The 14,243-nt window shown below is 35.7% G+C and overlaps 2 protein-coding genes across 2 annotated transcripts; one reads left to right on the forward strand and one right to left on the reverse strand.

The window, feature by feature from the left end:
* Positions 1-5,685: 5,685 nt before the first annotated feature.
* LOC131437041 (uncharacterized) lies at positions 5,686-7,356 on the forward strand. Its single transcript, XM_058606086.1, has 2 exons — positions 5,686-6,450; positions 6,512-7,356. The coding sequence occupies exons 1-2, from the start codon at positions 5,824-5,826 to the stop codon at positions 7,265-7,267; spliced, it is 1,383 nt and encodes a 460-aa protein (XP_058462069.1). The 5' UTR covers positions 5,686-5,823; the 3' UTR covers positions 7,268-7,356.
* Positions 7,357-7,412: 56 nt separating this feature from the next.
* On the reverse strand, positions 7,413-8,480 carry LOC131437042 (NADH dehydrogenase [ubiquinone] iron-sulfur protein 3, mitochondrial). Its single transcript, XM_058606087.1, has 3 exons — positions 8,345-8,480; positions 8,217-8,285; positions 7,413-8,160 (listed from the first exon to the last, which is right to left on the reverse strand). Exons 1-3 carry the CDS (start codon positions 8,385-8,387, stop codon positions 7,502-7,504), a joined length of 771 nt encoding a protein of 256 aa, XP_058462070.1. The 5' UTR covers positions 8,388-8,480; the 3' UTR covers positions 7,413-7,501.
* Positions 8,481-14,243: the final 5,763 nt, after the last annotated feature.

The following is a 14,243-nucleotide window of genomic DNA, read 5'->3' on the forward strand; positions in this document are numbered from 1 at the left end:
TATTCGGCAATCCAATAAAACGAAAAAATGAAAAAAATAAATTACCGAATCATCAGTAATTAGAAATCTAGTCAATTAATTTTGTTTGTAATTTCTCAACAATATAAACACGCCATTCAGGATCAAAAATTCATTTTATTAACACTTAAAGGAGGCTTACAAATTTGTTGCCAGTAGTGCTTAAAGCCTCTACCTGAAAACATGTAGCATAAAAAAGCGGCGTGTCCAGATGCGGCCACCTTGAGCCGAGCTGGAAATATGAAAATAAAAATATATATTGATTTTTGGCTTACAAAAATGTTCAATATTTATTGATGCATATACGGTATTGCTCAAAAAATAAACTTACTCTGATCTATTGAATTATTCCATGCATTGGGTTATTTTTTCGCATATCCCCCAAAGTTTTGTCTCGAGGACGCTTTGAGCCCGCGTTGGGAGTTTTTCACTTATAATCGCGAGTGCTCTGATAAAGTCGCTTTTTATAATTTATAGAATTTTTTTCGCACAATGCGAAGCGAAAATGTAACGCGGCAATAAATGACAGCTGTCGTGCTGAATCTCGGCAACAGCTAGCGCATATTCCGAAATCTCGGCAAACGTCTCTGCTGATGTCGGCATATCTGTTGTTTACTGATAAATTCAGCAAGCAATTATGCCAAATTTCGGCAAAATTTAGCATTTCACCGAAATATCAGTGAATGCATTTAACGAATTTCAGAAACATGCATATTGATTGCTGAGCAATCAGCAAATTTACCTGTTGCTGATCAGTTTCGGCATTTTATTATGCCGAGCTCAAGAAATGGTTTTAAGTGTGTGGTATCTTATACAATGAGAGCACTCACCACTTGGCGGCGCGCAAGAATGATTGCGTTGATATCATTTCGTTTGTGAGTGTGTCGTTAGTGAAAATAAACAACGGTTGAAGTTGTCGTTAATGGTAACAAATTGTTTGTTTTTAAAGATGGGAAAGATTTGCGCTCTGAAATCTTTTACTGCTTCTTTTTTTTCAATTTTCAAATGGAATCGAGCAGTAATATAGTTCAATTCTGTTATAGATTTATACGGTTGAGTGCTTTAGTTGAAAAATACGTTTTCTAAAAAAGTCCTTCGTATTTGCCTTACAACTATCATTAGGTTTCTCGCGGGCTTTAAGTGACTAGAAAAATTGATGATCAGTGAATTAAATCAATCGCAACAGTAAGTTTTTATGATTATTGATAGCTTCTTTTGTTGATAAATATGTATCATTAATTTAATCATCAATTAATTTGTTAATTTCACCAAATATTCACACGACCAAATGTTTACCTACAGGTAATCTACGAAACCGAATATCAGTATAACACTTTGAATTGCCGATAAATCGAAAATAATAAACCGATAATTTTGGACAAAGCTTTCTTAGTCGAAATTTCTGCAAAATATCAGTAAGAATCATTACATGGCTAGTATTACCAAAGATAAACTCAAGATAGAGTAGCCTGCGATTTTTTATGTATCATTTTAATAGGACCCCTCGATGAGCTCTGTTCACTGTCAGTTTCAGTCTTTGGAAGCAAAACAACAAGCGTCTGATCGCTAGATGCGTCGTAACTATGACAATGATTGTTTATGTTTGGGAAAATATAAGGTTATAGTATGAACGATATTTAGCAATTCTGTGATTCTTACAATATTGTAACGAATGTAAAAACTACTTAGAACCATTACCTAGATTTTATTTTGTTATTGCCTCATCCCATGAAGCATTAAAATCAGTTGTGCCAAAAAATCATTATATGTTTAATGTAAACATATGTTTGCTTCTTTTGTAACTTGTATTGTTTCCATGGCATTTTGTCGGAACTAATCGACGCTTATTAACGAAGGGTCAATATAATTACATTATTACTGAACCAACTGGTTCACGATAACTGATCCAACATTTTTCAATGAATCGTATGGGACATTGTAATCTTGAGTTTATCTTTGGTATCCTACTGACACTATGAATCCTTCCAGGTCGGGGCTCTAACAACTGGTTTGTAAGACCAGCGCCGTATACATTGAACCGCCAATCCGGGGCATCAATGTTGAAACAACCAACAAAACGTTGGTACAATCATTATAATCTAATATAATATAGTTGATTTGAAAATATTTCAAATTTTCTGTCTCTCTATTATTTTGAGTGATTCAATATCGTACACTCAAGCAAATTGAGTAGTGAAAATCGTAAGGCCAATCTTATGATGCATCAAAAATCACCAAAATCATAATTTCATAAGATAAATATGAAAAATATACCTCTGCAATATACATCTTATCTATCACTGTTATAGTTTTCATACGAACAACTTATGAACTTCACAAGATATGAGAGAAGTTATGTTTATCATAGAAATTTCGCATAATGTTCCTAAATATTCCGTATGAATTTCATATGGGGTTTTATTGGAATTCCTTTTTTCGGGATTTCATAAGGCGGTCTTATGGTTCGCTTACGATATTCTTGTGGCTAAAAAATCATACGAAATCATTATGAAATTGCATATATTTTTTGCCTGAGTGTAACTGTTTGCAAAAAAAAAGAAGAATTATTCAATGTTTTGATATTTATATGAAAAAATTCTTCAACAAACTCATTAACTGCACTAGTGGATAACTGGAAAGACCCCAAGAGTTGAACAGCGTCTTCATTCGTGAAAACATACTCCAGGTACTCTAGATACTCCACTCGAATGTATTCGATGTTAGACGCCAGAATGAAACACTAGTGTGCACAAAAATAAAACAGATTATAGTACACACGAAACATTTCAAGAATAAATCGAAGTCTATTATCAACCGACATTCATAGTTGAATTAACCTTGTGCATGTTTATTTGTATCAGAAAGTTGTTTGGTTTTAAACCTGAAGTTAAATTAACTATGATTAACTTTGAAACTTATGGCGTTTTTCATTGAAAAACACTGGTGGCGTGGATTGCTCTGGTTTTGCACTTTCGAGCAGAAATCGCAATGAAACACCGTCAGAATGTTGCATTTCTGCTCGAAAGTGCAAAATCAGAGCAATCCACGCCACAAGTGTTTTTCAATGAAAAACGGCATTAGTTTGGGATCAGCTCATGATAGATTAAAAAAGACATATAAGAGCAAATTCAGCAGTTAAAAGTTCTATATGGAAAATCTATAATAGAACAGAAATTGAAACAAACATGTCCCCAGCAAGCCGTTCTAGTTTTATTTATTCGACCAGTTCTTCTGTCAAATTTAAAACTGGTATATGATGCCGTTCTATTTTTTGTATATTTGAAACACGAGTAAAACACTGCTGGGCCTGCCAGTTTTTCTTGTTATAAAATTCAGATTTAAATTTTGTAACTGACATAAATTATGCATCTAGAACTAATATGTTCACATTAGCGCTGATATCAAGTGATATACGGATATACTTGATATCCGATGATATCATGTGCGATATCACTTGATATCCCATACAATTTGATGTCAACGCGTATCACCTTTTCGGCATGATATCCGGGATATCATGTACGATATCATGTCGAGTTGTCAAAAATCGCAACTAGCAACATGGATAATGGCATCGAACGCACTCATTTATAAATGTCACTTTGAGAGTGACAATAAACAATTATTATAATTTCAAATTTTTCAACGAACACTGGCGTTCGGAGACAATTAATTGCAAGACTTCAACCACAGACTAACAGACATGACAGTAGGAGTAAATTCTTATAAAAATAATTTTTCGTGATGCACTAGTTCCACCTATATTGTACTGCGCGAACTATTTACTATCTGTACACCCCTTGTGTTATGTAAAAGTTTTTTTACTAGTTGGTTTCCCCTCGTTTGTCAACACCGATCAGCTGCTTGCAGGGATGCCTGATTGCATCAAAATATTTGGAAAGGAATCGTCACAATAAATTATTGGATTACGTTGATAATATATTTAACTTTTTCGCGATGTTGGAATCGATTTATTTGACTCAACGTTCATATAGACTATTTTTTTACCGTTGAAATAAATCAGCCATTTATTACATGTCAACATAAGTTGAGTTGAAGTTATTGGCAACGTATTTGTTGATTCAATCGAGTTTTACATTTATATCAAGAAAATAAATGGTTCATTTTATCTATGATCTTATTTGTGTATTGGTAACTAAGTTTATTGTTTGAATTAACCGTATCAGTTTTGTTTATTATAAGTCAGACAATTTTGCTCCCGTGGATGATCAAAAAAGTTTGCACGTGTTATAGAAGGAAAAATTCAAGTGTTTCTTTCGTTTCCTTGGGGTATTTTAACAGTTGAAGTGTATGTATGGATAATTCAAAATATTACTAAACTTGCATTACATTACATAACACGTTTTTTACAGAATATATTTGATGCAGGAATTCTATCTTGACCAGATTAATGGAGCACCGAATCATTGATTGTTACATGTGAAAAATTTGATCGTCCCGCGACAAAAGGGTTAAAGGAAATAACAATTTGAAAATTTATAAAAATCGAAATAAAATTAGTTTATAAAATTACCTTGAAAATTAGTTTGAAAGAAATCTCTATTTAAGAATAATGACAAACAAAAATGTATGATTTTATCAAACAAAAGCGTTTGTTGAAATACTAATATTTTTAGGTTTGAATCTTATCGTTCATTTCAACTGCCAAGTTTATAAATTCAATAAACTAATTATATTATCTTTATCCAAAGCTAGTTCATTTTAAACTTATTTTGATAGTAAAATTTACCATGAAATTGTTTGTCAAGAAATTGACAGGAATGCGCAAGTAAAATATTTGTTATTTTTAACAAAACATTTCTTGAATCGAACTAATGCACTGAGCAAAATCAAATATTTTATTTTGTAGCTTCAAACAACAATTTTTGCAATTTCAAACCAGATTTTCTTTTGTCACTATTTCAACAAAATATATCGTTGCGTGAAATCAAAATTTAGTTATTTTTACAATATTTTTCTCTGCGTGTAACACATTTTCTTTACATAAATTATTTGATGCAGGATCGTTATTTTGGCCGGACTGATGGAGCATCGAACCGAATTGTGGTATGTGAACCGACTATCTAGCAACAACAATGACGAAACGTATTAAAAAATTTCAAAATTGAAAATAATTGTTTTTTTCAGGCGTTTTAAAACGAATACAAATATAAATAAAAGTAGTATCAAAAACTACCTTGTAAATTATTAGTTTGAAAAAAATTATTTTATTCTTTGAAACAAACAAAAATGTTTGATTTCAACAAACAAAAGCGTTAGTTGAAATAGCTAAATTTAAGGCAATTTATTTCAACTAAAATATTTGTGAATTTAAAGCGCAACAGTTCTTAACTTTATCTAAATTTTGTTCATTCATAACAAATTTTTCAAATTAAATTCACTGTGAAATTGTTGGTCAAGAAATTGACAGGAACGCACAGGTAAAATATTTGTTGTTTTTATCCAAATGTCGTTCGAAACAAACTAACCCACTGAGTTAAATTGATTATCATGTTTAGTAGTTTCAAGCAGCAATGTTTTCTAAATCAAAACAGATTTTCTTTTCTCACTATTTTAACAAAAAACAAATAGTTGCGTGAACCCCAAATTCGGTTATATTTACAATTTTTTTCTCTGCGTGTAATATCGATCTAATTTGGCAACACTACTCCAATACTACACATCGATATCGCTATCGATTACTATTCGGGAACAGTTTGGTCAGCTGTCAACTCGGGTATTGTTTATGTTTAGTTTGCAGGACACAACAAAACGACGGTTTGTTCTAGTATTAATCTATTTAAAATGAGCCGAACAGATGTTTCCTGTGTAAAATGGGTGGACTTTAGTGATCACATGTTTTCCACCTTTTTGGATGTCTATTTGAATGCCCTATATACGGATGTGACCCTAGTGTTGGCAGATGGAGGTCATCTAACGGCCAGTAGAATGGTACTATCGATGGCTTCTAGATTTTTCGAGGACATATTCTGTACTACTTTCACTGCGATGCCGTTCGGTGGAAGTGGTGGGCTGCAAGAAATAAAGGTCATGATTCCGGATGTTAGTTGTGGAATCATGAAAAATGTGCTTCAATTCATTTACACCGGAGAAGTGCACATGAACGCGAGGGACATGGCGGATTTCTTAGAGGCTTGCAAGTTGTTCCACTTAAAGGGACTGGACTATCAGAATGGCAATATTACTGGAATTAAAATAAGTGGATCTAACATTATCACTCCGGTACAGTTCGATTTTGATGAACTGCAGGAATCGTACGTGGAAGCATCGTCGGATGGAGCGGGCGAGTCTGAAGTGAGTGTCATCGAGGCAGGAACAAGTTTGGACATAGTTGAAGAAACCAGCTTCACTCAAATGGAGGTAGAGAAAAATGTTTTGGAAAATGAACAATCAATTAATCAGTACTACGAGGTAAAAAGACTAGATTTTTTTCACATTTCTTAAATGGTATTCAACTTTGCTTTTCTAACAGATTGAAATGGATATGTCTGGATTGGACTCGAAACCCGTACATGAAACAGTGTCAATAAAAGGCGATGATTTGGAAGCAATTCCCAATTTGGAAACTCCCTCTGATATCAAAGTAAAAATGAACGAAAGCGGAGAGTCTTCCGTTCAATCAAAAAAGCGCGCCAAAAACATTGAATACGGAACTCGTTTGGACGAAGCAATACATACTATCATTCAGGAAGGTACCAGCTTTCGAACGGCTTCTATTCAATACGGCATTCCAAAAACCGTCCTCTGGCGAAAGGCAGTAAAAGCACCCAACTATAAAACCGAACGTCTTGAACTGCCTTCCCCGCGAAAGGAAGCCATTGAAGCATTGAAATCAGGCGAAAAACTCCTGAACATCAGCAAACGGTTTGATATTCCGTTGTCTACGTTGCATCGAGACAAACTGAAACTTTACAGCGAAGGAACTCTACCTGATAACGTTTCGTTGAAACAGCGGGACAAAGGTTCAGACTTTAAGCAACGCGTTCTAGAAGCGGCCCAGCAATGCTTGTTGGGATTCATGTCCCAATCGGAAGCATCCAAATTCTACAAACTGCCGAAGACTACCATCTGGAGGCGGATCAAGGCATTACGAAGAGAAAGTGACGCAAAAGGCGATTTCAAGAGGGAAATCGGTTCCACCGAAAATGATCTGAAGGTCGAATTAGAACAGGCATTAGAAGACCATGAGGAAGAACATCTCGATCCAGAATTCGTTGTGATGGTTTGATGCTAAATGATGCATGTTAACTTATCCAAACTGATCAGATATATCAGCGATAGAATAAAAGAAGGCCTATTAAATTCTCATTGTTACCAGTTTCCGCTTAATGGGGTTGGAATATGATTAGCTAATTTGGCTTAAAATATTCAGATTTGATAACAAATAGTGTGTCTATTGTTTTTTTTTGTTTATATCTACAGGATTTCGTTTCGGCCTATCAAACGAAAACAAGCATAATATTTACTTCTTCTCCTCAGGTTTGATTTGGACCTCTTCGGTGGCCGGGTTTACATCGCGGAAATTTGGGAATTGTTCCCACGGAGCAGATAGATCGAACTTGCGGAACTCCTGGGCCAATTCAAGCGGTTCACAAACGACCCGTTTCTTCTCGTCATCGTAACGCAATTCAACATAACCGGTCAGTGGGAAATCGCGACGCTGTGGGTGACCCTCGAAGCCGTAATCGGTCAGAATGCGACGAAGATCCGGATGGTTTGCAAAGAATACTCCATACATGTCCCAAATCTCACGTTCGTACCAATTGGCTGCCTTGAACACCTCATTACAAGAATCGATCGGCGTTAACTCGTCCGTGTAGGTCTTGACACGAATGCGTGAATTGTAACGCAACGAAAGTATGTTATAAATGATCTCGAATCTATACTGACGGCTTGGAACGTCCATTCCGGCAATATCCACCAGATTTGCGAATTGAGCTTGATGATGATCTTTTAGAAATTGAAGCACCGGAACGACGCCTTCCGGGGCAATCAGAACTTCTAACTCATCACCGGCAGTTAATTGTACCTTCTGGACATATTTCGGTAAGCATTCGGCCACATATTTTCCAAAGTCGGTCAAATCGGAACGAGCCACCAAGTCGGGCTTGCGAACGGTCGCTGAAAACCATTAATAGCGGTTAATGTTAATAACATAATTAATAATCCTGTCTTACGTCTAGTTTCTGCTGCAATTTCCGATTTGTGTCGAATGATTGTTGAAACAGCTGCGGGACGATTTATTCCTGGGGAAGAGAGTATTTAATAAAAACGTTGAGCTTGTCTTAGTGGTAGCAGTAACAACCGTGTCGTGCGACGGCGGATAGAGATCGTAGTAACGATGCCATTCCGTAAAAAATAGCCAAATTCTACGGAAATTCGATTACTTTTTCCTACAAGTACTTTTATGTAATTCCTTTCTGAACTGTCAATGATGTGCATGGTTGCTAGTATTTTTTGTGAGTTTTTACTTTGGGCCCTGAAGTTTGTCATAAATTCGACTGGCATAATTATCATTTTTCATAAATCTGTTTGGCATAGTGTGGGCATAAAATAGAGAGACATACTGTTTCATTTGGCTTCATTTCAGTTGTGCATATTTCCTTTCAATATCCGATTTGTTAAAATTACGTAATTCATCTTGCGGACTCGTCTCATCTTGTTTTCGTAATCAATTATTACCCAAATGGAATTGTCTCTTTTAGTCGGGACTATTTTCAAAAACTGAAATATATAAATACATAACGGTCGAAAAACTTATTTAAAACGGCTCAACAATGGACCTCTGTCTGCCGAGAGTGTTGAACGAAAAAATGGCATTTGGTTCAACGGTCTGTTTCAAAATCGGCAAACGAAGGTCTCGTTTTGGCCTCCCGTTGAACGGTTGATTGGACGTTCATTAGACCAATTATCCAAGGTATTGGACCAACGAAGGACCACCGTTAAATTTTTTTTTTCTGAGAGGGCGAGTAGTGTTTGGGTGACTCGGACTGCGCTACCGCGGCGACTTAGCGCCACCGAAGGTACCTTGTCCTTGTTGTGGTATAAAAACTAGAAAATAAATTAAAAAGACCGATCTTTTTATTCGTGGCAAAGGAATAGACCCTAGCTTTGCATATACTGGGTAAACGGGTGGATTACAAGTTTGTGTGCGAAGCTGCCGCCTCCGAATATTTTAGGATATTTCTAAAAATCGCATTATTAGTTGTGTACAAAATTTCTGAAATGCTAACAACAATCTGGCTTACTGTATTTGGTAGATACCATTACCCAGTAAATTCGAACATCGGAAAGAGTGATGATATTGGTTATTTGTGGGGGTTTTTTATAAAAGCCGTTTTTGTGTTATGGGCACATAAACGATTTCATTATTCTTTACGTTTCGTTTTCGTCTCGTCAGTGCAGAGCAGTTCAATGACGAGACGAGACGATGTGAACATGGTATAACTGACGACACGACCTGCCACTCGTCTATTAAAACTGTATCGCTAATCTGACTACCCCTCAGTAACTCGAAATACCAAAACGAAATTGCTCGAAAATTTGTTAAAACTGGCAACTCGATTTGATAAATTTTTGATTTCGAATAACAGATACCTTGGATACCCAAGCAACCAGAAGTTCCACAATTACTTCAAAAGTCCACTTTCTTGCTGCTTAAAAGTACACGCGGATCTTTTGAGAACTTGAAAGTACAGATCAAGCTCCGCGTGAACTTTCTAGCTGCTTAAGAAAACACGTGGCAATTTTCGACAGTTCGAAGTACAGAAAAAGTTCCGTGTGAACTTTCTCGCTGCTTAAGAGTGCACGTGGTACTTTTAGCAACTTGAAAGTACAGAACAAGTTCCGCGTGAACTTTTTCGCTGCATAGAAGCTGAACAATGTATTCTAGAAGCAGCTTAGAAGTTCGTTCCGCTGCGTCGCGCGAACTTTCAAGTGTGGATAATTACTTGAAAAATGGGCTGCTTAGAATGCTATTGATTAACTTTGAGAGCTGCTTAAGCCAAATCAGTCCCTTTTATCCGAACTTTTGGTTAGTTGGGTACTGTTGTTCAAAGGCATGTATATGTAGATAAACAAAACTAACTCCGAATCGATATACCAGTCGCGCATTTTACCACTGTACCTAAGAACAAGAATCGGCCCTTAAAAGTTAAGTGAAGCGCTATGTTTTTGCGATACCGATATGTTATATCATTTTATTTGCACCACCAGTATGCACCGGAAATTTGATAGCATAGCAGTTACCAATCAACTACATCAGCATCTCAACCCATCTCTATTAGAAAAATTCAATAATGTATTGAAACTATTGCATAGTTTTCATAAAATATTCAAATTATGCGACTAAGACTTTCCTATAAGTAGATCGTATCGTCAGTATTACTATTTTTTCACACCATTGAGACAATCTTTTGTTTTATGACTTTTGCTAATCCTATAATAGTTTTAGCAAATACAAATTATAATACGGAATACTTCGACAAATTTTCTAGGACACATTTTGCATCGTGCGGTACACTGTCATGATACACTGTCAGAGTGACAATGTATTTTAACGAGTTTTCTAAAAAACTAGCAACACTGAAGGGTAAGAACAAGCTCACCATAGTTACTGTTTATTATATAGTGATTTTCACTGTCGGCTAGAAAAGATTGCGATGCGATAAGATAGCGACGAAATGCCGCAAAGATAGCGAAACCGACGACTCGACCAGGCACTCCGAAGAAAAATCTGAACAAAAAGTGTTCGTGAGTGATTTACCGCCAGTTACCATAAATATAGCGACCCCTCGATAATCATGAAAATAAACTTCTTGAGCAACACTGTTTAAGTTGCTATGAACTAGTTACCAAGGAGCGCTATAATAAATAAACAAATCATTTGAGAAAGTTGTGAAACTTTTATATAAATTTAAATTTTGTTTCAACGTTCTTTTTAGATTTGCGCCGACCACAATAGTACAATAACCAAATCTGGTACTAGAAGTAGTGTTGCGACAGAAATGCGTCATCCTATATCATCCACAGCTACCCATTAGCTATATCTTCAGTGTAGTCATCTAACTCATCCATGATTATGGTCTTTCTTTTTAGAAATAACCAGTCGAGTTTCCGAAACACGTCACTTTTTCTTAACATACTGTCAACCAACCCGGAAGTTAGTACCAGTCTTCACGAAATGAAAATGAGACTTCATTGTTAAATTGTATCCGACACTGTTTACATTCGACTACTTCAACAAGTTCCAGCAGCCTTACGGTAGACCTTAGTTACAGTCTGTTTTCTGTTTGAGACACAAATAATCAAATTATTTGAAGGAGACTTGTTTGCACTCTCCAGCTTCCGATGTGCACTTCAAAACCTATAATTTCGATCAAATCTAATATACTGAGAAATTTGATTCCCGTGCTGTTCAAGTGCCTTTCATATTCATCAAAGTATACACGCACTTTGTGAAGACCTCAAATCACTAAGAGTAGAAGTAGAGGAGTTTCCAAAATATGACAGCGCATTGTTTCACAACATGTATGCTGATTAGCAACGAGGGTTGAACGATTTGGAACAAAGGGGGAATTGAAATGGTTTTACTTTAGAAAGTCATTAGAAAATAACAAATATGCTTTTAATACCAAATTCTCATGATAGGACTGATTAAAAAATTTGGCAATGACGGATTGAATGATTGCAAAACTTAACACCATTTATAAACTCATTTACATAACAGAAATTCATTATAGATCTAAGTATGGTTACGTTGAACTATTTAACAAACATCCATGAATATTGAATTGTCTGGAAGTCATTTTTAATATGTTCGAGCACCAGCAAGCCTTAACGAAGACCTCTATCCGATTAAACTAAATAATAATTCCACTCGAGACAGCTTGTTTTGTTTACATTTCCCAAGTCTCCAATATGCAGTAACCAAGGTTATGGTAACTGTTATTTAAAATCAATAATCTATCAACTTGTGTTGCCAGTTTCAATAGTTTTTCAGGCATTTTCGTTTTGACATTACCAGTTACTGAGGGGTAATTAAATTTGCGATACAGTTTCGATAGACGAGTGGCAGGTCGTGTCGTCGGCGAAACTGTCATTCGCATCGATTCAACCCCTTCGACACCACAAGCCAGAAAAAAATATTTTTTAAATTGACCGTTACAATAACTTATTTTTTATTTATTATTAAGAAAATTTCAGTCATAATGAATTCATATTGATAATGCGTATGTGGCAGATTACGGCTACAATTTGCACGGATTTTTTTAAGCATGTTCTATTTATTTGACATAATGTACGATTCAGACGATCCGCCTCCTTCCGTCACCGTCACCGGAACGTCAGCTTCCGTCAAAATTAGTTTAATACTTTCTTTACCGGCACGTTCACACGCTCTGTCCGTCAAGACGTTCCGTGGCGGTGACGTTACGTGTGAATGGCTCCATAAGAATGCATGTAATTAATGTTGACGGTGCCGGTGACGGGGATTGACTGTGACAAAAGAAGACGGATCGTCTGAATCGTACATAATGGTTATTTTGAGCTTAGTATGTTCCCTTTTCATTTATATTTTGTATTAATCGACGCCTTGGTTTTCAAAACCTCGTGCTTTAATCGATTGTGCTATTTGTCTACTCTAAAAAGTTGGTCGTCTTTGACAGATAGACATTTGTTGATACTTTCGATGAACAATGAAATAACAATTGTCGCTAAGGAATTTTACCAGTTGAAAATGCAATTGGCCTCAATCCAACAGCCGATAAATTTTTCTTTTGGCTCTAATGTTAGTTACTTTCAATACAACAGACAGCGAAGGGGTTAAAGCAACTTTCCAATTTTCGGGCAGCGATGCCATGTGAAATTTTAGGCGTCTGCGTATTAGAAATGGTCCTATGCGACCTCAATATTTAGAAGTATGACGAAAAAACCAAACGAAAACCCTACAGTAATAGCAAAAGTCATTAAAATGGACGATTGTTTATAAAAATTTCGAAAATCTGCAAAAAAGTCGGCTTAATTACAAAGTCTGCTAACAAACGAAATTGCAAATTTACATACCAATCTGCAAACCTGGCATCAGTGGTTCTGACGCTCATTATTTCCGATTCCGATACGATTCCGTCGCATTCTATGTCCAGCTGAAAACCACTATATATAGTGAATAATAAATAAACAAACCGTTTTTATCTGATAATCAAGATCACAGGTGAAATGTAAGTTTTTTTTTTCTCTCTGTTTGGCTCAGACCTGTCGGTCCATAAAGCCAGGTCTTGTGTTATTTTTAGTTGTGTTGCTAAACTAATCGATTCGGATCTGATGCTGTACTGTGATGATGATTTATGGTGTGTACTTTTTTTTTTTTTTTATAGCGGCTGTAATCGGGTAGTCGTTGAGTTCGATTTTCTTTTGTTTTTTTTTTATAGTTTTATTGACAACTCAAACATGTTTTTTTATTGCTCTTAGATATTCGACTATTTGCAGTTGTTCATTCGTTGTGAGAGGATTTCGCTAAGTGTTTTTTTGTTATGTAATACTGGAAAGCAAACTCTAATTGTATCGAACTGACTGCAGTTGTACAGAATGTGATTCAGGTCTTCAGTAACATTGCAGTATTCGCAGCGGTCGTTTGGTAAGTAATTCCATTGCGCAAGTTTCTCTTTGGTTGTTGTATGACCTGTTCTAATTCTAGATAAGACTATTGTTTCTGATGTGGTGAGATGATGATTTTTAAGCCATGATTGTTTGAACCAAGGCTTTGGTGATACTAATTTGGAATGTTCAAAATGGAATCGTCCTTTTTCCTCAGATATATTACTGTATTTATCTTGCCATATTTGCCAAAGTTCTGTTTTAACTGCTGATTGGAGATCTGTTAATGTGAGATTGTAGTTTTCTATAGTGTTTCTAGTAGTGCCTAATTTTGCTGCATGATCTGCTCTATCATTTTCTATCAGATCTATGTGACTCGGGATCCACTGAACAATTAATGTTGTAATCTAATGTTAAATTTTTGAATTCTGTGATAAGATAGTTATGTCTATTGTCTTGATTTTTTAGTGATTGACATGCACTTTTGGAGTCTGTGAATATAACCAATTTATTTATTTTCTGAATTATTGCGTACTCTAATGCTGTTATGATAGCGACTATTTCCGCGTTCATTATGGTAAAACCTGGTTTAAGTCTTCCACTGTACGAAA

The sequence above is a fragment of the Malaya genurostris genome, chromosome 3 (assembly GCF_030247185.1).
Source record: "Malaya genurostris strain Urasoe2022 chromosome 3, Malgen_1.1, whole genome shotgun sequence".
Taxonomy (NCBI): domain Eukaryota; kingdom Metazoa; phylum Arthropoda; class Insecta; order Diptera; family Culicidae; genus Malaya; species Malaya genurostris.

What these genes read in the sequence shown, in the direction of transcription:
- LOC131437041 (XM_058606086.1), top strand. Translation starts at nt 5,824, where the DNA reads ATGAGCCGAACAGATGTTTCCTGTGTAAAATGGGTGGACTTTAGTGAT. An exon ending in CAATTAATCAGTACTACGAG is followed by an intron (nt 6,451 to 6,511) that starts GTAAAAAGACTA and finishes CTTTTCTAACAG; the next exon opens with ATTGAAATGGATATGTCTGG.
- LOC131437042 (XM_058606087.1), bottom strand. Translation starts at nt 8,387, where the DNA reads ATGGCATCGTTACTACGATCTCTATCCGCCGTCGCACGACACG. An exon ending in ATCCGCCGTCGCACGACACG is followed by an intron (nt 8,286 to 8,344) that starts GTTGTTACTGCT and finishes TCTCTTCCCCAG; the next exon opens with GAATAAATCGTCCCGCAGCT. An exon ending in AATTGCAGCAGAAACTAGAC is followed by an intron (nt 8,161 to 8,216) that starts GTAAGACAGGAT and finishes AATGGTTTTCAG; the next exon opens with CGACCGTTCGCAAGCCCGAC.